This window comes from Apaloderma vittatum, unplaced genomic scaffold (assembly GCF_000703405.1).
Source record: "Apaloderma vittatum isolate BGI_N311 unplaced genomic scaffold, ASM70340v1 scaffold3296, whole genome shotgun sequence".
Classification (NCBI taxonomy): Eukaryota; Metazoa; Chordata; class Aves; order Trogoniformes; family Trogonidae; genus Apaloderma; species Apaloderma vittatum.
In genome coordinates, this window is record NW_009719822.1 from 4,850 (window position 1) to 28,147 (window position 23,298).

The 23,298-nt window shown below is 36.6% G+C and overlaps 1 protein-coding gene across 1 annotated transcript in view; it reads left to right on the plus strand.

Moving 5' to 3' along the window:
- The first annotated feature begins 1,174 nt into the window (after positions 1-1,174).
- Positions 1,175-23,298, plus strand: part of CC2D2A (coiled-coil and C2 domain containing 2A) — a 48,339-nt gene continuing 26,215 nt past the window's right edge. The window contains exons 1-16 of the mRNA XM_009870771.1: positions 1,175-1,201; positions 1,697-1,798; positions 3,404-3,505; positions 4,315-4,491; positions 4,634-4,784; positions 6,184-6,320; positions 7,776-7,904; positions 9,801-10,010; positions 12,597-12,703; positions 15,515-15,655; positions 16,070-16,226; positions 18,290-18,525; positions 19,451-19,628; positions 20,791-20,947; positions 22,283-22,430; positions 23,003-23,141. Coding sequence (XP_009869073.1) covers positions 1,175-1,201; positions 1,697-1,798; positions 3,404-3,505; positions 4,315-4,491; positions 4,634-4,784; positions 6,184-6,320; positions 7,776-7,904; positions 9,801-10,010; positions 12,597-12,703; positions 15,515-15,655; positions 16,070-16,226; positions 18,290-18,525; positions 19,451-19,628; positions 20,791-20,947; positions 22,283-22,430; positions 23,003-23,141 — 2,298 coding nt within the window. The remainder of the gene's footprint in view (positions 1,202-1,696; positions 1,799-3,403; positions 3,506-4,314; positions 4,492-4,633; positions 4,785-6,183; positions 6,321-7,775; positions 7,905-9,800; positions 10,011-12,596; positions 12,704-15,514; positions 15,656-16,069; positions 16,227-18,289; positions 18,526-19,450; positions 19,629-20,790; positions 20,948-22,282; positions 22,431-23,002; positions 23,142-23,298) is intronic.

Consider the following 23,298-nt stretch of genomic DNA (forward strand, 5'->3'; position numbering starts at 1 on the left):
AGCTCTTACCCTTTGCAGTTTTATCTCCTTTTCATGAATTTAATGCCTTGTATAAACCTGAAATTACCCTTTCCTTAGACCTCGGCAAATAATGTTCTTGCATAAGGGCAAAGAACAAATCAGTGTTTGGGCTCGAAGAACTGACAAGTAATATAATTGTATAAGTGGAGATAACAAGAAAAACTTATTTACCTAAAATACCATGTGTTCATATATTAAAAATATTTTTTTTAAAAAAGCCATGCACCACAGCTGCAGTATTCTCCTCCTAGTTGTCTTATGGTTGTCCTGGTGAAAGAACCAGTCTGTTCTGTCTGGAACGGTGGAGCTTCTTCTGGAAATAAAAGCTAGTTACAAAAGTTCAGGAAAGAAAAAGATAAGACCTGAGGATTCCACATGTAAGAAGGGCTGTAATGCATTTCTCTTTAAAAAGATAATTTTACATATAGTAGTTAAAGAAAAAGTTTCAGTAAGTTCCTGAAAATTTTTAGGTGAACTCTGGTGCCCCAGGGAGACTGAACAGGTCTGTGCAGGTGGGGAGACAGTTATATAGCTAGAATCAGTTTTGTTAATGAGAACATTAATTAGGTCTCTTAAAAAGTACTTAAGTGATTACTTTCTAAGCTATTAGGTGTATAAAATTGTTTCCAGCTAAAAATATTCTGGGAACTTCTATAAAGAAGATAACTTTGGCTCTTTTACAGTAATAATGCAGTCCAAGAGAGGGAGATGGGTGCCTTCTCAAAATATCATACAGAAGATGATCATAACTGTGTTTAATACATAAAGCTGCTGGAAGTATTGTTATTTGCTTACACATACAATCTCATATGTATAGTGCATTTAAAATGCTTTTTCATTTTTCTTTATATGAGAGGATGAATTGTAGGTTGTTCATAGTGTATAATGAAAGGTGGATCCATCACAGCTAACGGCGTTTAAGTGATAGTCTCTAAGGTGTGAATTGAAACCAAAATGTTTCATTCCTTTGCATTTTCTTTCTATTGGAATATGAGACTATTTACGGTATACGTGGTTTTATTTTACATAATTTTAAATTCCTTTCAGAAAATACTTAATTTAAACATGTTACCGTGTTTTCTCTGTTTCAGGCTTGCCACCTGTGCCTACTACGTCGAGGACAGGCTTTGCTGAATCTTCTGTTAGAGAGCGAATGAGAGAGAAACTAAAAGCAGCAAGGGTGAGAATCCTGCAGAAGTCCTGTTTGGTTGACTTTAGTCTTATAAGTGCCGCCCACTTAATTTTGTTTGCTTAGTGTTATGTGACCCTGAATGGGGGTATCTGCTTTTTTCTTTCTGATGCTGAAATAATACTCAGTTCACCAGTACAGTTATTTTTCAGTGTAATTCCATTGCTGTATTTTTTTCTAAAGTTTTTACTTTATTTGTTTGTAATAATATTAAAAGTATCATTGTCTTATAATTCAAATGTGTTTCTGTAAAAAAATTTCTTACACTACTTTGAAATCAATGGGTTTCATTTTAAGTTTAATGTACAGTTTAAAAAGGGAGTATTAACATCTAGGTCTGTAAAATCACTTAAGCTGATTATACAGTTAAAAGATTCTGTCTCTAACACAAATGTGCCTAAGTTGTTGTCTTCCTGGTAGTTACTGTAGCTGTGGCTTTACTCTGCTTCTGTTGGAGCTAAGCATTTTTTTTGTTTGTTTGCTTAGTCAAAAGCAGAAATTTCTTTGTTGCAAGAAGACCCCAGTCCACGACCAAGGCGTTTAAAAAGCATCAGAGAAAGGAAGGCAGAAGTCAGACTGGATAAAGCGGTAAGAAGGTGTATTGGGTCTTGCTCTTTTGATAATGAGAAAGTGAATGTGAAACAGGAAATAAATCCAAGGCTACACATAGCTTTGAAGATCAACTTCATTTATTTTAATGGAATCAGAATTATAATATTATTGGAATAATATTATCCTATTGTTTGAGTAATACACTTCCCATGAAGGAACTTTTCTGGTTACTGCTTTTAATGTACATATTTGACAATACTCATTTGCTTTCATTATAGTATAGTCATCATGTGAAACTTCCATCATTTACAGCTTCATGACTTCTGTTACTTAAGATGCCTTGAAGTATTTAAAAGTTACTATAACCGAAAGGACCTTTGTATTACAGCTTTGTATAAATTTATGCACAGTAATTGCTAAAAGCTGGATATTAAATTTATGCTATTGTACTGTACTGTATTTCCTTGTTACCACGTTATATTCAGGACTTTTTTTAGTAAAAGCATGTTGTTTATTGGAAAATTAATGTTTTATTAAGAAATAATAAACGCTGTGCCTGTGCAGAGCTTGCACGTAGATATTCTTCAAAATTCACAAAGAGATTGATTGCCTGTAGAAAATGTGTTCCAAAGAGTGTGTGTGTCCAGGACATAACAGCATGTATCAATAACGTTTTTGTCTGGAATTCCAAAGAGTGTGAATTAGCTTGGCTAAATTGCTTGTCTAGGGGAGAACTGCCTGATCAGGTAGGTTGTGGGGAAGGTTTTTAGCAGTGTTTTCTTATAAAAAGCAATCATCATACATTTCAGTTCAGTAGTATTGTTATAATACGTATTAGAAAAATGTGGAATTGACACTTATTATAGTTAGTAGTTTTATATAAAGTATATCTGAAACCTTGCATTTGTTGGTTTTGTTTCCTGCACTTAGTTACACACATCCAAAGTTTTGCTTTGTTGTTAAACAAGTGGCCATCAGATTTCCAGGGTTTGAGATTTTCTTTTTGCTATTATTATCATTATTATTAGTAGTAGTATTTTGAAATTTAGATTGCATAGATGTAAACTTGAGAAATGTATTCTTTTAATCTACAAATTTGGGCCACAAGGAGGAACACCAGAATGTTAGATGTGTTTATGTTGGCTGAGCCTAATGGAAAATCTCTTTGAAGCACTTAAGGGAACTTGCCGAAGTAACCTCAGAACCAGGGATATTTACAGTAATCTGTGCATAGGAACTGTTAAGGGTTCAGAAAACTGGAATAGCCCCTGGGCTTTTGTTCCTGGGCTTTTGTTCCTGTCACCCTCTCGTCTGGAGATGGGAAAGAAGATTTTGCTTTGCTACCCCATTTCTCCCCCTCATGGAGGTTAGCGTGTGGTTTCTTGTGTTTGGGAGTGCAGCAACAATGATCTTGGCAGCAGTGAAGAAAGTAAACAGACGTCTACACAGTGAACAATTTCTGATACTCTGCAGTCTATTTCTTGACCCAAAGGAGAAAGGAGTTAAGTAATAATTAGCTGTACCCCTTTGTTATTAATTCTGTTGTGAAAATCCAGTATGTAATCTCTGTATTCAGCTATTTATTTATTTTTAATGGATCAATAAATGTGTGCTCTAACTCATGTATGTATTTTTATGCAGTCTGATGGTGATAAAGTTAGGGAGATGCAAGAGGATGAATCCCAATTACCATCAAAAATAAAGTTTCGTGATTCTGTAAAAAAGCTTAACCAGAAGTCAACAGTAAGTACTAATTCCTTCACTTCAATAACTGATATTAATTTCTTTAAAAATGTTATATGGCTTCGTGATTGTCTTTGAAGAAGCAGACAGAATTCAGTCTTAAGCAGTGGAGAAGTTTTTATTTAATTTAAAAATTCACGAACAGTGTATGCCAACAATTGAAGTATAAAAAGTGAACCTTCATCAAATATAAGAAAGGCTTTGAATCATTTGATTTAAAGAAAAATAAAATTAAGTAAATCCATCTGAACATTGTTACTGGAGCTTCGAGGAAAAGTGTTTAATCTGTTTAAATCCTTTCTATTGAATGCCACTATTTGGTGATTAAAGGAATTTACAGGTAAGTATGTTGATATCCATTAGCCACAAAATGCTGCTGTCAATCCTTTTGTTGGAGGATTCATCCTAACACTAGAGGGGCCTGGGTTCTTCAGAGGCAAAATGCCATTAGAAATTTCTCTTCATATCATTCTCATGGGTATCTGTGTTATGGCCAGATTTTAAACTTTGGCATTTCTCGTTTGCAGATGGTTTATATTTAAAACAATAAGCTGGTTAAAATTAAACCAAGTAACTTTTTAAAATAAAACATTGCAAGAAATATTTAATGGAATAAGAGTATAACATTCATGTATCATTTAAAAATTTCAGTCAGCTTCAACATTTGGAAGATTACTCTTTGGGATAAAATAATTATTACCCCATGACAAATGTTTTTAAATGCTGTTATTGCTATTATTAATAGAAAGCTATCTTTGCTTGCCCTAAATTTCTTATCAATGTTATGTATCTTTGTCTTCTTTTATTAGTTCCAAACTGATTTTCCTTCTGCTGAAGAAGCATACAATTTCTTTACCTTCAATTTTGATCCTGATCCACAGAGTGTAAAGGCTAAAGCCAGGAAAAGGAATGAATTAAATGAAGAGGAGGAGGTAGAAGAAGAATATGTAGAAACCCATGAGGATGAACAAGAGGAGGATGAAACGGTGTGAGCTATAGAATAAATGTTCATATTTTTATTTGGGCTTCTTGAATTAATTTCCTTAAAAATTCTGAAAGTATACTTTCTAAAGATCTCCTTTATAAGAAACAGAAGAACTAACAGAGACATTTGCACCTGAACTCTAGGATGAAGACGCACGCCTAGTCAAAGATGATTTATTCATTATAGGGCAGACAGATGAAGATTTTCTAGTAATGAAACCTCCTGATTGTGAAAGCTACTCTGAGCAGCTGAAGAAGGAGAAGGAATTTCTCTTCACACCCAGCATGCTAGCAGGTATAAAAATTGTGCTTGTCTGTTTTGTTCCTGGATTTTGCATAGCACAGTGCCCTTTGATCTGCTGAAAAATCTGTGTCAGGCTGGCGGTAGAGAGATATTTAATTGTGGTTCTCTGACACTGATCATCCAGTCGAGTCTGAGAAGGTCTGACAAAATGGATTAGCTAGAAACACGCACACCTCAGCAAGGTCACCAGCTGGTACTTGGGCAAGTGAACTCCAGGCACGTCAGTTCCTCTGCCCTAATTACCTTAGTGCTGTCTATATGAAGTGCAAAACGGCTGCCCCCTCGTTCACTGGTTTTTAGCTATTACGTTATTTAACATAAGCAACAGGTCACTGGGGACACACATTTAGGGGCGGAGTGGTTTGTGCACCATCCCGTATAACTTACACTGTTTCTTCATTTGGCCACCTCTGCAATTTTTTCCATGTGGCAAGTTTGTCAAGAGTCAGGTAGGAAACAAGAATTTGTAATTCTTATATATTCAATATACAAAAAAAATTAATTTCAGAAGGTGTTTTACCAAAATCTGATTTTGTGAATTGGAAATAGTTAGTCAACAATGATTGATTCTCTGACCATTTTGTCTTGTTCCAATAGAATTGCTGAGTCTCAAAAAAAATTGCTCTATAATATCACTCAATGTTTAATATTTGAAGTGGAAGAAACAGAAATGAGTCTCTCGGTGGTCTGTATCGGAAGGGTATCAGCACAGCTTACAATGCAATGTCAAAATATTTGACATTGAGTGCTTCTGTTTTTTCCTGTCTTGTGACTTAGTTTGGTTGCTTCCAGTGTTGTCCACTGTGTTCTGATTTAGGGGATAACTTCTAGTGAAACCCTCAGTATAATCTCTCCCTGTTTTCGGATTGCTCCTTGAAGAATACTGAGCCCAGTGAAATAATCCTGCAGGTAGACTTCAAAGAATTCCACCTGCTGCTACTGGGCTACCCTAACTTTTTATGCACGTTCCATGTTACGTACAAGAGCAGCTTAGGCAAACAAGTAATTGTAGTTCAAATTAATCTTAAAATTTCACTTCATATGGAAAGGCTTAGAAATGTTTGTCTAGTCAGTCGCTGCTAATGGGTTTATACACTTAAGCAAACAACCATTAAAATTAAATGCCAGTAAGTTATTTGAAGTATTTTTTGGTGAGGAAACTATCTGTTTAATTATCTTTTTAGAAGATTTGTGACTCTCTTAGCATAGATTTAAACTGTGGATCTGTCCTGATTAGGAAAAAGACCTGTTTTGGTTATGTATTTATTTCTTTTTTTTTCCTAGTTAGGAGAATGTTTCTGACAGAATGGCACAGGCTCTTACAGAGTTAATATACTAGAACTGCAATTATAAGATACTTTACATGATTTTCTGTTTAATTTGTCATTAGTGCCCACTTCTGAGAAGATGCCTGGAAACGTGCAGCCTCGGTACATCGAGGATGAGGGTCTTTACACAGGAGAAAGGCCCTTTGTATCACAGTCCAATCAAAATATTGTGGAAAACAGAATACTCAGACAAGACCGAGTAAGTTGCCGCTACCTTAGTTGTCCTTTTAAAACTCTTTATTTATCAATATTTTATTTTGTTGTAGTTAAGTAGGTAGATGGTCACGCTAATATGGGGCTTTTGTCTTTAAAATGTTTTATGGTATCAGACAATGTGGATTTTTGTAGGAGTGTGTTTTACTGTATCCCAGTAGTCAGAGCACCAAGCTGGGTCTTAGAAACCTGGTGTCTTTTCATGGCTCTACTTGTAGCCTGCTGGGGAAAAAATCACTCTGGTTGTCTGTGCCAGAGTTTAGTTGCCACTTCAATAGGGTAATTATAGTTTCCTTTTTTTATAAAATGCTGGGGTACGTATAAAGACTTATGCAAGAGCTCGGCACAGTTATTTTGGTAGAAGATCGTAATGAAAGGGAGCAATATGGAATGACTGTTTTCTGTGTCCACTGAAGATAATATGGAGTAACAGATTTGTAGTTTACTGAGCAGCCTGTAAAGGTAATTAAGTATTGGTATAGATTATCTGATCAGAATCGTGTGAGATTTTTGAGAATGGCTTATGGAAACACCTATGAAGGTCGCTTGGATATATTTTATCCTGCTGTATTATCCTCCTGTACACAGTAAGGTGTATATAGGTTAGTATAGATTTAAGCTGCTATCTACAGCAGTTGCCTTTTATATTTATTATGATTCTATAAATGCTTTGTGGGCTAGCAAGAGGTACTTTTGTGAATGAGATTGGGAATATTTGGATCTAAAATTTTTAACTGGTCAGCTTCAACCTGGTTAGTTTTCTGTTTTGTTTCACCATGTTACCAAATCAGTGTTTGGTTCTAGGGTCGGCTTAAACCAGGTGTGGGAATAAGAGGGGCAGGCCAGTGTCTTTCAGCAGCTGCACTGGTTTAAGATGTGCTTGAATCCAGGTACTGAGAGCAGAGGAGTGAATTAGGAGATTGTTTAACATGTGAAGCCATGGATAGCAATTGGTGTGTAAGGTGTTAACCTCATCTGCTTTCCTAGATGCTGTTTAATTAGTTAAGGTTGTGGACTGGAAATGGTGAGAGATGCTGTGGTAAATTGTCTCTCCAAGCTGCAGTTGAGCTCTTTAAGATGTACATGGCAGTACTGTGTAAAACATTACAATTCTTTCAATTTTAGTGATTTAAGAAAATATATACATATTGTGATGTGTGTGTTGGTTTTTTTTTTTTTATTTTTTTTTTTCAAATCTGTAACACTGTTTAAGGAAAAAATTCAGTGTATTTAAAGTTTGAGCAAGCCCTTGGTCTTTTAATTTCAAAACTTACCCATACTTTATTTGAAGATTTCATTTTTGTGTCTTAGTTTTGGTTAATGCAGTGAATTCAAACAATTTGTAGTCACTTTTTCTTCTGTAATTGCTTTTCATAAGAGTTACAATTCTGCAAGTTCTTTCTATATGAAGTAAGAAGCAAAATTATGTTTTTATTTAAAGAAAGAGTGGTTTGGTGATGATGGCAAGATCTTGGCATTACCTAATCCAATTAAACAGTCATCTACTAGACCTCCAATATTCTCACTGGACGAAGGCATCGTACCAGAACTTGAAACAGTATATAGAAAGGTAGGCATATTTCCTGTATATGGTTCCTGAGACCAACTACCCCACTTCTGTACCAGAAACCCTGGTTAGCTGAAGGGTTTTGTGCTAAGCACTGTGACTACTGACTGCTTTTTGAAGTTCCACAACTGGTCTTCTGGTGTGCTGCTACTTTTTCGTGTATATTTTGCCTGCACTTTTCTGTAAAAATAATGCATACAAAAGGATGAAGAGATTAGCTGGTAGTACTGGTTAAAATAGTAAAGTGACGGTCAGGGACAAACTGCTTCAGGTCTGCGGGTCACTGAGATCTCTGTGAGGCCCCCTTGGATATTCTCATGCCAGAGTAGGGTGGTTCTTATGTTAGTGTATCTGTAAAGCTCCTTATGGTAGAAGCTGGTAGGCAGACTTGGTAATCAGGACAGACGTGTTCTCTGCAGCTTAGCAGAGAAATAATTGAAGGGCATGTGTGTGATGGTTATTTTACAGTGATGAAACTCCTCCAAAATAAGTCTTTATGTGCTGTTCACTTACTAATTTTGAGTTATGTTGCATGAGTTCAGATCTTTTTTTGGTCCTCCCTCAACCACAACATACCTGCCCTGGCAAAGAGCAGTTGCAGTTTGTGTTCAGTAAAAATCAAAATAAGTGTCAGTTAATACCATTCAAGTAGCTTTAAGCAAACTTTAGTTCTGCTTGTTAGCACTCTGTTATTCCCTTGGAAAAAACTCTGGCAATTTAGGCTTTCAAGTAGACGCTTTTTTGTGACGCACAGGTGTTTGTCTGCTGCCGTTCCTGCCACTTTGAGTGTTGACCTTTAATTGGTGGTGGTTACAAATACACAACACTCAGGGTATGTCCGGTACCACAGATGTATGCAGCATGTTTCTGCAAGCAGGAAAGCCGTTTGGTGCTTAGATCTTGGTAAAGACAGGCTAAGAGAGCTTACGTTGCAGGAAATTCATGTACAGTGACGTGAAAATACCCAAGTCACTGTTGGAAGCAAGACTAGGTTTTAAGGGTCCTTTATGGGCAGAAAAATAGTTAAAACATAGGGAACTCAAAGCTGATGTTTTTATGATAGATTATGTCATACTAAATATTTTGATGAGAAGCTGAATGTGGAAGGATCAGGTGGATTTCAGTGTGTTTTATGACTATTTATGCCAGTCCTGTAAAAGAGCTGAATTCCCCTCTCAATCCCCCTTTTTCCAATCCTTAGGAAAGGGCTGCAACAAACACTACTCATCCAACCACTTCCTCTGTTGTAGTACCAGAATATCTCTGAAGAATCTCTTTTGAAGAATTCTAAGAGGGAATAGCAGCAGTAATCAGGCAGGAAGCGCTACTAATTCTCTTCTGATTTCAGTAACTTGAGGATATAAACTGTGATTGCCTTTTGGTTGCAGCAGGTTGTAGGAAACTCTTTAAGCCTTGTTGCTGAAAGCCTTTACTGGGCTTCATTGATGTGAATTTCACTAACTTAGAATGGGGAAACAATAGTTTGCTTCCTCTTCTGCACAAACTAAATGTTCTGAGGAAAGCTGCTCTCTGAGACCTGGACTGTTCATCATAGAGCATAGTTCTAAGAGGAAATAAGAGAACTAGCAGGCTTTTTTTTTTTTTCCCAGTTCAGTGTCATTGTCTTCATTGCTCAGCAAAACCTGCAGTACATGCAGATGTCTCTTTATTTCAGCCTCATATGGGCTATCAAAATTCTATTGTGTGGAATAGCCATGGTGGTTTTATGCCACCTGCTTGTCAATAAAGCAAAGAGGTTACTGCAGAAGCCTTTACAGTTTAAGACTCAGTAGTTAGATGTAGGCAGTGCTAAATGGGTCTTTATCTTTCATATAATATCTTTGCAAGATAGTTTTGTTGGGGCTAATAAATCCATTTTATTCTTTTTTTCCCTTTCAGGCAATAAAAATGACAGCTGCAAATCAGTGTCTTGTTGGACCTGGAGATTTTCAGGGGCCGTTTCAACTGGATATTGATATTTGTGGACTGATATTCACCCATCATCCCTGTTTTAGCCGTGAGCATGTGTTAGCAGCTAAATTGGCTCAGTTATATGATCAGTATTTAGCAAGAAAACAGAAGAATCTTACCAAACTTCTCACGGACAAGGTATTTCTGTTTCATCATCGTAGCTTATTGAGATAAACATGTGACAGTTTAGGTAAAAGCTGAATTTGTTTCTTCAGAGCAGAGTGATGAAATTCTAGTTGTATGTGATGAATGGTGTTCTGTCAGAAGTTAAACCTTAGTGTTTCACCCAAGTTGCTGTACGTTCAGTGCAGACCTGCATTTTTAAGATAATGAATTTCTTTGATGCTCTGTTTAAAATGAGCTCTATGCAGGTTTTGAGGTAAAGTAAATGTAATTAGGAGTACAATAACATGTACGTAGCATTTTGTGGAGTATCAAAAACATTTTCAGTTGAATGACAGGTAAGACTTGACAGGATTGTGTAGAGCAACTCTGACAAGCAGACGGCAAAATACAGCATTGAAGGATGGAGGAGAGTTAGTGAAGTTTACTTCAGTTGATTAAAAGTAAAAGGAAGCAGTTTAATTTTGCTAAATTCTATGGAAGTTAATAACCCATTTCCAGGTCTGTATCTGGGACAATGCCATGTTTTAAATGCATACTCTTGTCACATTTACTGTGTCACTTTTGTGACATGGCAAAACCCCAGGCTGAATGTAGATTCTTTGTTCCTGGCTCTGTTCCTGATTTGCTGGATTGACCTTGGCTGGGCTGCTCTCCCTCTGCATCTCATCACTCTTCCTTCATCTACACCCTGGGAGTAAAGGTGGTAGTAATACCTGGTGTAAATTTGTGTGTAGACATTAGGCATTCTTAGTACAATTCTAATGTCAGGGTGCACAAGAAGATTTCTGCAGCATTTTTAAATGCTGCAGAAATGTGAAAAGATAACAGCTCTTTAGAAATGTGAGGTAAATATTGTGATATGACTTAGCTCTTTGTAGTAGGACTGGTCTGTTAAAAATGAGTTAAGTACACGTGAACTCAGATTTCCGTAAGGTGAAAATAATCTTTGTATGCAAGATCATTTTTTATTAGTTTAATGAAGATCAGTAGGTGCTGTACAGATATTTCTGGATTTTGGTATAAAGCATTGGTTCTAATGACAGACAGTGTCTCAAAATAATTCTTTGGTTTACTTTAGCTGGCAATTACTTATGAAGGACTGGCTTTAGTTTTCCATGAAATGGTGAAATAGGACATTTGGGATCTCCCTGTGAGCATTACAGGAACCTGTGTGTGGAAGAAATTTCCTGAGTGTTTCCACAACACGTTGGCAGTATTGTACACACTTACGTAATATGTTTTTCATAAACGGATTTTAACAATTATATATTTTAGCCACCATTCTGCTACCGACAGGCAGTTTTAAAACCTGTCTCCTCTAACAGTCATTATTTAATGGCCAGATTGTTGCAGACAAGTTATTCTTAAGCCTAAACAACTCTTCCTCTCTTTTCCCCTCCCTCCCTGCCATGTCCACTCAGTGAACTTTTTGTCTGTTTCTGATGTTGCTTTGTGTCTTAAAATATAACACCTTCCAGTCCCCCTTTTGGCAGGCTAAAAAAAAATGCACTTTCTGCTTCTTTTTATAAAACATGCTCTCTGTGCCCCAGATGTTGCTAGCAGCTTGTGATGTGTTGATTTATTCTTTTTTTCAAAATGCCCTCAACATCTTTTTTTATATCAGTGAGTTTCATTTTGTGGCTGCCCGTGTACATTATCAGCTGTATGCTTCCTACTCTCCAGTTGTATCACCTCTCCAGTTTGATGGATTTGTTTAAAAAAACATTTGCTCTTTGATTTGTAACTTCTTTGCCTCTGCTTGAGCTGTACTTGCTTTCATCTCAGGTAGTGCCATTAGCCATTCTGGTTTTACAGTCAGTATTTTTCTTAAGGAGATCTACAGCAACATGATAACTGAAATTTTAGTTCCTATCCTATGGCTGTTCCCTATTTTTCTGTCTTTCCGTGGCCAGACGTTTACATTCTCTTGTCTTCACAGACATGTATATTTTTGCGTTCTCTTAAACTAGGTATCCACCTTCCATGTAATCATTTGAAATCTGTCTTCAAATCTTGCTTGAAGGGATGGCCTTGTATCTCATGAGTGTGACTTCAAAAGTGCGTTTGAACTGTACCATTGTTCCCATTTCTGTCTCATCATTAGACTTCTTCCAGTTGTTACATGTAATATATTGTGTGTAAATGCTTTGTTATAAGGTGCCCAGCTTCATCAAGTCCGTGGTCCACTCATTTTTGTTGGTTTATTGATTTTTTCTAGTGTTACCTTAAGTGGCCTTTCCTAGTCCCCTAAAAAAACTTAATTAGAAGGTGGGGTTTTTTGGCAGGCTTGCTTTACTTATCTGCCCTTTTGATTCCTGAGCTTTTAGAATAATCCTTAGATCAGTCTTTCTGCCTTGTTTAAATCTGTCACAGTGATCAAAGCCATTGAGTATCCCTCATATATCCAGGGATCCTAATTAGAATTTTATCTTGAGGAATCAGTACCTCCCAGATGTGGCAAAACTCTGTAAATACAGAATTGAGACAATTTGGGGGTTTTCTGTTATGTAGTAACTAGCTCTTTCATGTCAAGGCACATTACACTGTGTGCCTCATAAATGTCAAAGCTTCTGTTAATTGTTTGTTTGTTCGTTTAAGCTGCATGCTTTGAGGCATGCCGTGCAAACTAGTATAGACAGTGGTGGTGCTGGTGTTCCTAGACCTGTGACACAACAGAGCATACCTGAATACAAGACTGAGATCAGGTAGGTATGGTTTCAGTGGTTTTGAAAACTGTATCTCTTTTTTCCTTTTCATACTGGTACAGAATATGATTCATATTGGACATATATTCTGTTGTAAATAGCTCTAGAATAGAGTTTCAAGGGGTTAAGAGTTCTGACTGATAAGTAAAAAAATTCTGAAGGTAATACAGTGTAGGCTGAAATCTTGATTCAGAATTGATCTAATTTGATTACCTTTTATTAATTACTTAGTAGCTATTTACCTGTGTTTTCTACACAATTAAAATTTAATTAAAATAAGGTTTCAGTAGACATCAACTGAATGCATGAAGCTCTCACAGCAATGCAAGTGACAGAATTTTTTTGAATAGACAAATCGCCTATTTTTTTCCACCATCTTTCTTGTTACACAAGTGTTCTTGATTCGCTTCCCATTCTTAGGTATTTGGCCATGTTCTGCCAATGGGTTAATATTTTTGTTTTAGAAGATTACTTTTATTGTTCTTGGACAGTAATTGAGTTGTAAAAATATATTACAGTGTTTGGCTTGGTAGTGAAAGTTAGTATTATTTTTGGCAGGTGGCCTGGTGAGATATAAGTGTAAGCAGTATGATAAAAATTAAGTTATTTTGGAGATTCATGCTGAACAGCCTTTTAACTAGTAGGTAACTTAAAAATCTCAAAGGTTTTCACAATGTGAAAGTAGGCAATAGTGTATTAATATAAATAAACAGAAATTGAGACCAATGTAATGGGTCACATGGTACTACAATATTTTTTGGAAAAAAATGATTTTTTGAAAAGTAATTCTACTTTCAGCCCTGAAATCTATGTCTGCTTACACTTGCACATCCACATGCTACTCCTAGTTCAGGAATTGGTCCTTCATATCCTTCAAGTATGCTGTATTGGTATCTCTGCAGGACATACTGAAGTCTATACTGTATTATTCTGAAGGACAAAGTTTTCTCCCATTGAAAATGGAGTAGCTTTTATTAATATTTTCTTAATACACATGCTAGAGGGCCAGGAGCAGGAAGTGTGCGGTTACCACATGGTACCGTGGAGACAGCACCTCTCAACAGGGAGGAAAACGTGAGAAGAAGAATGAGAAGTTTCACTGTGGGAATGAGAATCTTGGGTTTTGGCATCAACCTCAAGGGACTGCCTGATGGTTGATTCTAGCCAGAAAGAATATTCCTTCTGGGTATCTTAAGTGTTTTTCTAGGTCTTGAGTGCTTTGGTTTACTGTCACACTATGATTCAGGAGACACTTAGCTGAAATCAGTGAGATCAGTGTTGCGTAAGTAATGTGAGATGATCTTGGCTGAGATTATTCCAGGACTTTTCATATCGGTAATTCTTTCTGGCTGCAGCTCTGTTGTTGGAAGCTGTTACACATATGAGGCTCAGATGGGCTCAGGAATTTTTACTGTCATGGTGTTTAGTACTAAGTTGGACCATGTCTGTTGGTAAAAACGTCTGACCTGCCTTGTCTTTTTTATCTTTGTATTTCCCTGATGATCAGTGTAATACACTCATGAGAAATTACAGATGTGAAGAAAGTGTAGCATGGAAAATAATCCAATTGTTTCCTCCTCCCTCTAATAACATAACTGATGTTTACTCTTCACTGTCTGAGGATCAGAGCTATAGTTTTCCATCAGTTTGAGGAAGAAGTGCCATCTGAATACAGAAAAATTTTGCAAATTAGCAGTTTTAGCCATCCTGTCCTCATTTGGTAAGGAGGAAGCCAATGTGTGGTGCAGACTTCAGGTTTCAGCGGTGATTCTCTACTCAAAGGTCCTACTTCCAAATTGAATATATTACTGACCTATATGTTCCTCATGTCTTTAAGCTCAATTTTCTAACTTCCTCTGGTAGACAAAAAAGAAAAGGTTGTTAAGGTGCATGGATAAGTAAGACTCAGACTGCTAGCCAATGATGTGGAGAAGTTATTTGTTGCTTTCTGGAAAGTCTATTTCTTCTTTGTTTATTGTGTTTACTAAATTTGCTTATGCTTTTAGATAACATGTAATGTATTTCTGCTCTGTAACTCAGCCTCCCTGTCTTCCAGATTCTCTGAATATTACAAGTAGTAATGTGGCAGTGTGCATCTTTTTATTATTTTTAATCACATTATTTTTACTAGATGTGTTTAGCTACCAAGATAGTATTGGAAACAGTCTGTACTTGTGCTGCAAAGACATTTACATTGGAAGTGTGTGTTGGTCATTAGAAATGCTAATGAATAGCTCTTTTGAAAATGGATTAGAGGGTGGAAATGTTAAATGCAAATTCTGAGGCAAAAACCAAAAGCCCTGTTAATCTTATTTGTGTTAAGAATTTTTCGGGGCTGTCAAAGGACTTGCATTACTTCATACATTACTACATTACTTCATCTCTGCAAGCCCTTTTTGCTGGAGCTAGAAACATGTTAATTTTAAAACCTATTTTGTAATGCACGGTTATAATAAGCATTACTTCATAGCAGCAGTGTAGGTTTCCTGGGCTCTTGTTTATATGAATTGACTTAAAAATGTTTTTAATGATGTACAGCTGTAATAAGCATTTCAGAAAACTTTGAGCTGTCCAGAGAATGGACTCTAATTGAATTCAGATTGTCCAAAATGCAAGAGACTAGACTACAGAAGGAAATCAGATCCTGCCATCTTCACATCTGGGTTTTATGCTCCTTGGATTTAAACCACTGCAGCCATCAATCAGATTGAAACCCATGTCGCTTAGGTTTGGTATCACAAATTTTCACTCTATTATTCCACAGAGTTATACAATTCTGATGGTTTTGTGCATATGTGTGTTTATTTCTAGGCAAACTAGAAGACTTCGTGATGCTGAACAAGAAAAAGACAGAACGTTGCTTAAGACCATTATAAAAGTTTGGAAACAAATGAAATCCCTCCGTGACTTTCAAAAGTTTACTAACACACCCATAAAACTTTATCTGAGGAAGTATGTCTTGATAACACTTTTTTATTTTTGTTTGCCAGTAGTTTTAATAAGGTAGTCAATTTGGGAACTTAAAATTCTGATATCAAGGATTTGCAAGTAAGAATTTGAGTAGTGTCTGGCACTGGTCAAGCCTACCACTGTTCTTTATTTGTTTGGGTAGGAGGGAAGGTTAAAATATCAAGTAGTTACTGTAACAAAGGATTTTCTACAGGCTAATGAGTAAAGAAAAATTATATTCATTCTGTATGGTAGCTACATACTATCAACTCTTGGACTACGTATGCTAGTATTTTTAAATAGAACACACTTCTGATATAATGAAATTAATTCATGGAGAAGTAGACTTATATATTATAGACTTAATTGTTGCCTTTTGTGTTAATCTATGCAACATGTCGATAACTTGTTTTGAAGGGAAGAAGTTGATCAGAGATTGGATGAAAAAGCATATGAAGCAGAAATTCAGGCTGAGATAAATGAATTACTGGAAGAATATGTGGAAGAATATGAAAAGAAAAAGGAAGAGTATAAAACTGAGCTACAGGAATGGAAATCCTGGAAGAAGTCACAGGTTTGTTTAAAGCATTGAGTTTCACAAAAAAAAATATAAATGCTATTAAACGTGCTGAAAATTTGTCCTTCTAATACAGAAAAAAAATCAGTTTTGGATTAATTAGGCATCAATTTTGTAATGTGTTTGGATACATTCTGTCCACTTAAAATTTGTTAGTAAATTAATTGTTAATTAAAAAATGTAAACGTGCTGAGTTTTTGCAAAGCATTGTCTTCTTGCTGTTGATTTTTAGCACTTCAGCAGTTCTTTCTTTAAATGTAATAGTTTTGCAGCATTCAGATTAAATTCATGTCCTTCTTGCAAAGTAGAAGCATGGATGAATTGTGTATGAGCGGTGAAACAAAATAATTATAGGGTGTTTCTAATGAACAACAGTTGATGTCATCTCGTAAATTCATGTTCAGGAGTGTCGTCTAACTGAAAAATCTAATATTCCAGCCGCTTTACCTCTGAAAAGCTTTATTGCTAATAACCTGAGCTGTAGTTAAGGTCTCAGTTATGCTTCGAGGGGAGAGTGACAAATAGAAGAGCTGGAACAATGTGCTACAACGGGACGAGCTTTGCAATGGCCTGTGGCAGTGCCCGCAAAAGCAGCTTTGCTTTCTTAGTGACCTGCCGAGGTACCGCACACCTCAGGGTAGTGGTGAGAGTACTTGGGTATAGTTACTGCCCAGCTTGAATCCTGTGGGTTTTTGGTTACTAAAGCAAAAATTAAGTTTAAGGACGTGTTACAGTTTTCAAGAATCTAGTGAGTCTGCTGATACTTTCATGGAAAGTTGATGGATTTTTTTATGTGCACACAGTGTCCATGGAAGGCATTTAAAACGTATGAAAGGAAGCGAATCTGCAGGTATTGGAAATTCCTGTTATCAGAACATAAGTGGGCACATGTCTCACTAGTATCACGCCAGTTCACTTGTAGGATAAGATGAATAAATGTAAACATTAAAAAAAGAGACAGGTAGTCTTGAGCATTGATCCTAATGGAAACTGTTCATGTACCTCCAGCCAGTTATGCCTTCATAAATACCATTGGGGGGTGGTTCTAGCTAAAGGTCCTCTCAGCCTCTTTTTATTGTGTTAGCTACAAGCTGTCTTGAGACTGAGGATCATGCTCTCAGAGTGAAATAGGTTGTCCAAAAGCGCTTTATTGTAATTTACTCAAAGTACTTTTTTGGTTAATTGTTGCTGTTGATATCTTACTAGAGCAGATCCTGTGGATCTAAGCAAGGCACTAGAGGCAGAAGATACTAGATAAATTTAGGAGGAAACACAAGAGCAAAAAGAATAAAATAAAGTTAGGCCAAGAAAGAATAAATATTTATTAATAGAACTAAAGAATATTTATTAAAAAAAAATAGATGAGCACATTATTTGCTTAAATACGTAAGTTAGTGAGGAGAAACTGTTAGGTTTCCTCACCTCATCCCCTTTTGCTTACAGTGTCTTAAATCATGAAATGGTCAGTGCTTCAAAGCAAGGCCTTATTTCCAAGTCTGTGGAAGGAGGACATTGCTTGCAGTTGTTTAAAGCTGAACATGCACATGAACACGAGTTCTCTTTGGCATAGAAGGAGGGGATCATTCTGCTTCTGCTAAAAGATACTGCTCAGCTAAAAACCTTGTGCTCCAAAGTTTGTGGCACATGTGCATTCCCTTTGTCAACGTGTATGCAGACAATACATCTCAAAGGACTTTGTCTACTGGTTGGGTAACCTTCCTTCAACCCTGACATAATACGCTTGGTGAGTCAGGCTAAATGAGAATTCAGCTGCTAGCCAGAACATTCAAGAAATGTGTTTATTTTATAAGTTGGGAAGGTAAAATGAATGTTTTGTTTGAAGCACATTTTTGTGGAAGCATATGAATGGCATGTACTCCTGAATTCTGAATCTGAAATAGTACTGCAGAATGAGAGAAATCTTATTTTTGTGTGTGGCAATTTTAAAATGATACAGTCATGTCTCGTATGTTTATCACTTGTGAATCATGAGAACAAGAGGAAGAAAAACCTCCAGATTGAAACAAGTTCAGGAAGAACATTATTATTTTTATATGCAGAAGTCCAAAAAGAAAAAGAAGAAAACAGACATTCATGAAGAAGAAGAATCATTAGAAGATTTTGATCATGATGAGGAACGTGTAAAACCTGTCCCACCTAAAATGGCCAGTAGCCTGGAAATAGAGCAGCAGGTTAGAGAAAAAGCTGACAACTGCAGAAGGAAACCTGGAGAGCCAGTTCTAATTCCTGAACTGGTCCTGTCGGGAAGTGTAACTCCAACTGAGCTGTGTCCTCGGTAAGATAAATGTCGGCATGCAAATTAGATTGTTTGTGATTTTCTGCTGTAATTTATTAACAAATTCAGAAGCATGTGCTCACTGTTCTGCTTAGCCTAGTGATAAAACTTCTGCTTCAGAAGCTAATATAACTTAATTTGTTTTCAGTTCACATGTAATCTTGTATGTGGTGGGTTTGGAGAATGCATGTCTACAAATTTATTTCCTTGAACCTTCTGCTGGCCGTTGAGCATCTGTGTAGAACAGAGGTGTATAGATAAAGAAGCTGTTTGCAGTGCAGAGTCTAAGTCACTTCTGGCAGTACCACTCTCTCCAGCTAGCCCTTTACACCAGGTCTGTGCTGTAGTCAACAAAGGGAAAATAAAGAAGTTGTGCAGTTAACCAGAGATTTCACCGTGGCTAAAATAAATACATTTACTTGTTTGTATTACTTTCCACATTTGCACATGTAATTTCAATATATCTAGCTGATTTTAGTAATATAAAACCTACTTTGTTTAATACTCATTCAGCAAATAGCCTCAGCAAGGTATATTGCTTGGCTATTTTACTCCCAATGAGTAAAAACTTCAAACTCTTAACTCAGTTTGGTATCATTTGTTGTGCTTTGGAGGAAGGGAGTAGAAGGGAATTTTGTTTCCCTAAATAACTCCTTTGATACGGAGGTGGCTTTAGTGGATCAAAAATTTGACCCGTTCATTTTTAAGTGATTTTCTATTCAAGAGAAGATAAAGCAACTGTTAAATAATAGTTTTAAGGTCATTCTTATGTAATGACATTTTTAGAAGAATACTATCTTCATTTACATAACTTCATTTACATAACTTCTATTTCCCCTTGAGGAGTCAGATTCTTAATAAAAATAGCCAAAGAATAAAAATGTTATTTAAAAATTATATGATGGCTTGTCTGATGTATTTACAGAGCAGAAGTTTTGCGACGAGAAGATGTGAAGAAACGCTCAGTGTTTATAAAAGTCCTTTTCAACTCCAAAGAAGTATCAAGGACTGTTACCAGACCAATAAGTTCAGATTTCAGAGTTCACTTTGGACAGATTTTCAATTTACAAATATTCAACTGGCCAGAAAGTTTGAAACTACAGGTAGATAACGATTTGTCATAGTAACTTTTTAAAAGATAAAAGGATAATATGAAATGTAATTAGTCCTGTAATATTTGTATTTTGGTCTGTGGTAGTGTTGTAAAGACTGAAAATCATGTGAAAGACTCGTCAATCGTTATACCCTTTCCTTGCTTCTCCAGTCACAAACTTTTAATTTTACTGCTACATTTTTAATGTTTGCGCTTGTTTATATATATGTGTGTGTGTGTGTGTGTGTTACATATAATGTGACTCTGGGCTGCATGGGGGAAATTAAATAATTGGGACATGTGATTAAATGTTGGAGGAGCAGCCTCTTAATTTTAGCAAAATTGATTCATATTGCAGATAAACTTGCCAAAATGGTCTTCCTAAAACATTACTGTCCACACTGTAAAATCGTTGTAATGTTTGCTGGAAGGGTATATGAAAATATTCGTTGCTCATCAGGTCCATAACTGTACTACAGCAACAGTGCAGTTAAGTCAAAGCACCCCCACCCCATCCCGAGTGTGAATTAATGAATGAGTTGCATGAATAATTTTCAGAGCCAATGCAATATATTTTTAGCAGGAATAGGGCCAGGATCCAACTTCTGTTAGATGACTTTTCCTGTTGGGTAATTTACCACTGGTGGTTCAGGGGAGGGTGCTCAATTAATGTAACACACATATCGAAAGGAAAAAGGAATACCATTTCTTGGATTAAAAATATCCAAATGGGGAAATCAGTCGCATCACTCTGAGCTTGTAGCTGGCCGGGAACGAGGGAAGCAGGCTGCAGTCCTGCCAGGATGGGGACTCTGTGCCTTACCCTGCTTTTTGTGCAAAGGGGGAATTAGTGAGGCACAGTCGCTCTGGCATCTTCATCTGATGCCAGGGACTGTCACAAGCAGTTCCATATTGTATAGTGATGCTCTTTAAAGCCCAGAGTTTGTTGTGAGAAGGGAACACTTTGAAGAAAAAATCAGCCAAGTTAGCTGCTGGCAGCTGAAATGTCTGCTAATCGGATATTATAGAAAGTAAATGAATACAATCACCTTAAATGAATTATTTCATGCTTAAGTCATAGTAAAACATTTTGTCCCTATAATATGTTTTCAACTTCTCATGAATACATGTGTAAATTTTTTTGTTAAGTCTTTCACCATGTTTTTTCCTAGATATATGAAACGATGGGTATGAGCAGTACTACCTTGTTGGCTGAAGTGTTCATACCTGTTCCTGAGACCACAGTTCTGACAGGCAATGCTCCTATGGAAGAAATAGAGTTCAGCAGCAATCAGCGTGTGAACTTGGACCATGAAGGAGTTGGGAGTGGTAGGGACTTTCAGTCCTTCTCAGTTCAATGTTTCTCATTTTGCTGAAGCCACGTAGCAGTAACAGGCTGCCATAAGTTTCAGAGTAAATTATGTTAAGAGCATTTATAGCTTCTGTAACCGAATCTTATAAAATAGTCATGATTCTTATTATTCAGGTTTGCTGTGGAATTTTTGTCTTCTCATTTTAAGCTGTGTACAATAAAAATGTGCGTATTTATTATTTGGGTTGTAGTACTAGCTATAGAAGGAGTTTGGGTGTTTTTCTAGTATTTAATCAGGCCTCTGACTGCAGAGCAAGCAGGTGGTATTAATCAGTACAGCTCTGATGATTTTCATGTTTTAAACAATTGAAGAACTGGCTGTGTAAGTGTATATGTAGAGTAACTTTTTGTCTTCCTATTTGCTTTGCTGAAATCCTGCAACACATTTTATCCCTGGGACTTTAGAAAGATAAAACAAGGAAGAGATAGGAAAAGGGGAAACAAGAATAATATGTAGTAGAATATGGAACTTTCAAGTTTATTTAAGAAGTTTGAACAGCATTATGAGATGACTGGCGTAAATTTGTCATATATGAAATGCAGATCAAGCTTTAGCAGAAGAATTGTTAAACTGTGGAAGAAAGAAATATAAAAAATCATTGCAACAAATATGTGTGTCAGTGTCACTGACCATGAGGTATATACAATTGTGTATCACAAAGCTTTAGGACTGATTTTTCAGTCAGCCATAATTCTTTTGACTCTGAATTTCTGTTTCATTAATCATCGTCATGGCTGGGCTTCACAAATGAAGATATGGGAAGGGCTCTACCCACACTTGCTACAAGCGCGCTGATGGCTAGAAAGGCCGATGCGGGATGGGCAAGTCCAGTTGCAAAAGGCACAGCGGAAAGTCTCCTTAGGCGGTATCGGCGAGGCACGGTTCTTTCTGCGTTGTCTTTTCTCCTCGAGACTAATTCTACGTGTGTTCTCAAAGGAGGCAGCAGCGTTATGGATGGTGTGTCTCCCCGTGTCCCGATTGGAGGCCACAATAGTGTGAAGGGGAAAAAAAAGAAAAAAAGCCTTTGGCGTAGCTTTCAAGATATAGCCTTTCCTTCCAGCCCACATGGAAAGCCTTTCTGTAGGTGGGATGAAACCTTCACTCCTTTTGTGGAGCAGAACCCTTCCCCACAGCATGCAATGGAGTCAAGTTTTTTCACATCGCCCCATTTATATAAAAACACAGCTTATTTGACTACTTACTTTCAGAAAGTATTTTTAAAAATGTTTAGACACTGTGTTTGAATGCATAAATATACTAATATGGGTTTGTTTTTTTCCTCCCTCAATAGGTGTGTCCTTTTCATTTGAAGCTGATGGTAGCAACAGAATGAGTTTAATGACCTCTGGCAAAGTATCCAATAGTGTCTCTTGGGCAGTTGGAGAAAAAGGAATCCCCTTAATTCCTCCAGTATCTCAACAAAGCACAGGCATTTCAAGGTAATATGATATGAATTTTCAGTAATTCATGGTGAACTGATTATGCAAGTATTTTAAAAAACCCCTCAGATTTTCATAATCAAGAATTTTCACAGTCTTTTTCCCTAAGTTTAGATACTTTACTTTGTGCTGTAACCCCCTGCAGATATCTTAAAGCACACACTTTTGGCAAACAGATTTTGGTTAGAGATTTTATTTTTTAATATATTATTTATAGACAACTCATGCTGAATAACTCATTTTTATGATTTTCTAGTAGGAGACTATTTATCATCTTACTTCTAGTAAAAAGCAACATGGAATCGTGTAGGTGTGTTGTAAGTGTATCTGTAAGCACCTTAGTACCTTATACAAAAGCTTTCTTGGACCAGTTCCTTCATATTTCCACTTTACTTCCCTTTGCAGTCCTCCATTCCCTCAGCTGTGTAGCTACAACTCAGAATTACTTGGTGGAATTTGCTATTCAGGTTGTGGGGAGCATTCTGGTTTTTTCTAAGATTGTTTTAAATACGGTTTTTATGCTGCTAAATCATGTGTTTTAGGTATCAGTTCTGTCAATTCTGTCTTTTTAGTGCTTTAAAAAATATTGATGCTATTGCATCCATTGGCACATCAGGCTTAACTGACATGAAGAAACTAGCAAAGTGGGCAGAGGAAGCAAAACTTGATCCAAATGACCCAAACAATGCAGCTCTGATGCAGCTGATCATGGTAAGTGGCTTTTGCAGAGCTGTAGTGGAGCTGTGAGACTCCTAGTCACCAGTACCTTCTCTGGCAATCTGCATGCATGCCAGTGAGACAGTAGCATTTGAATTTGTCTGCTAATGCCTGCTAAAAATGTCCTCTAAAAATGTGATTTATTAATGTA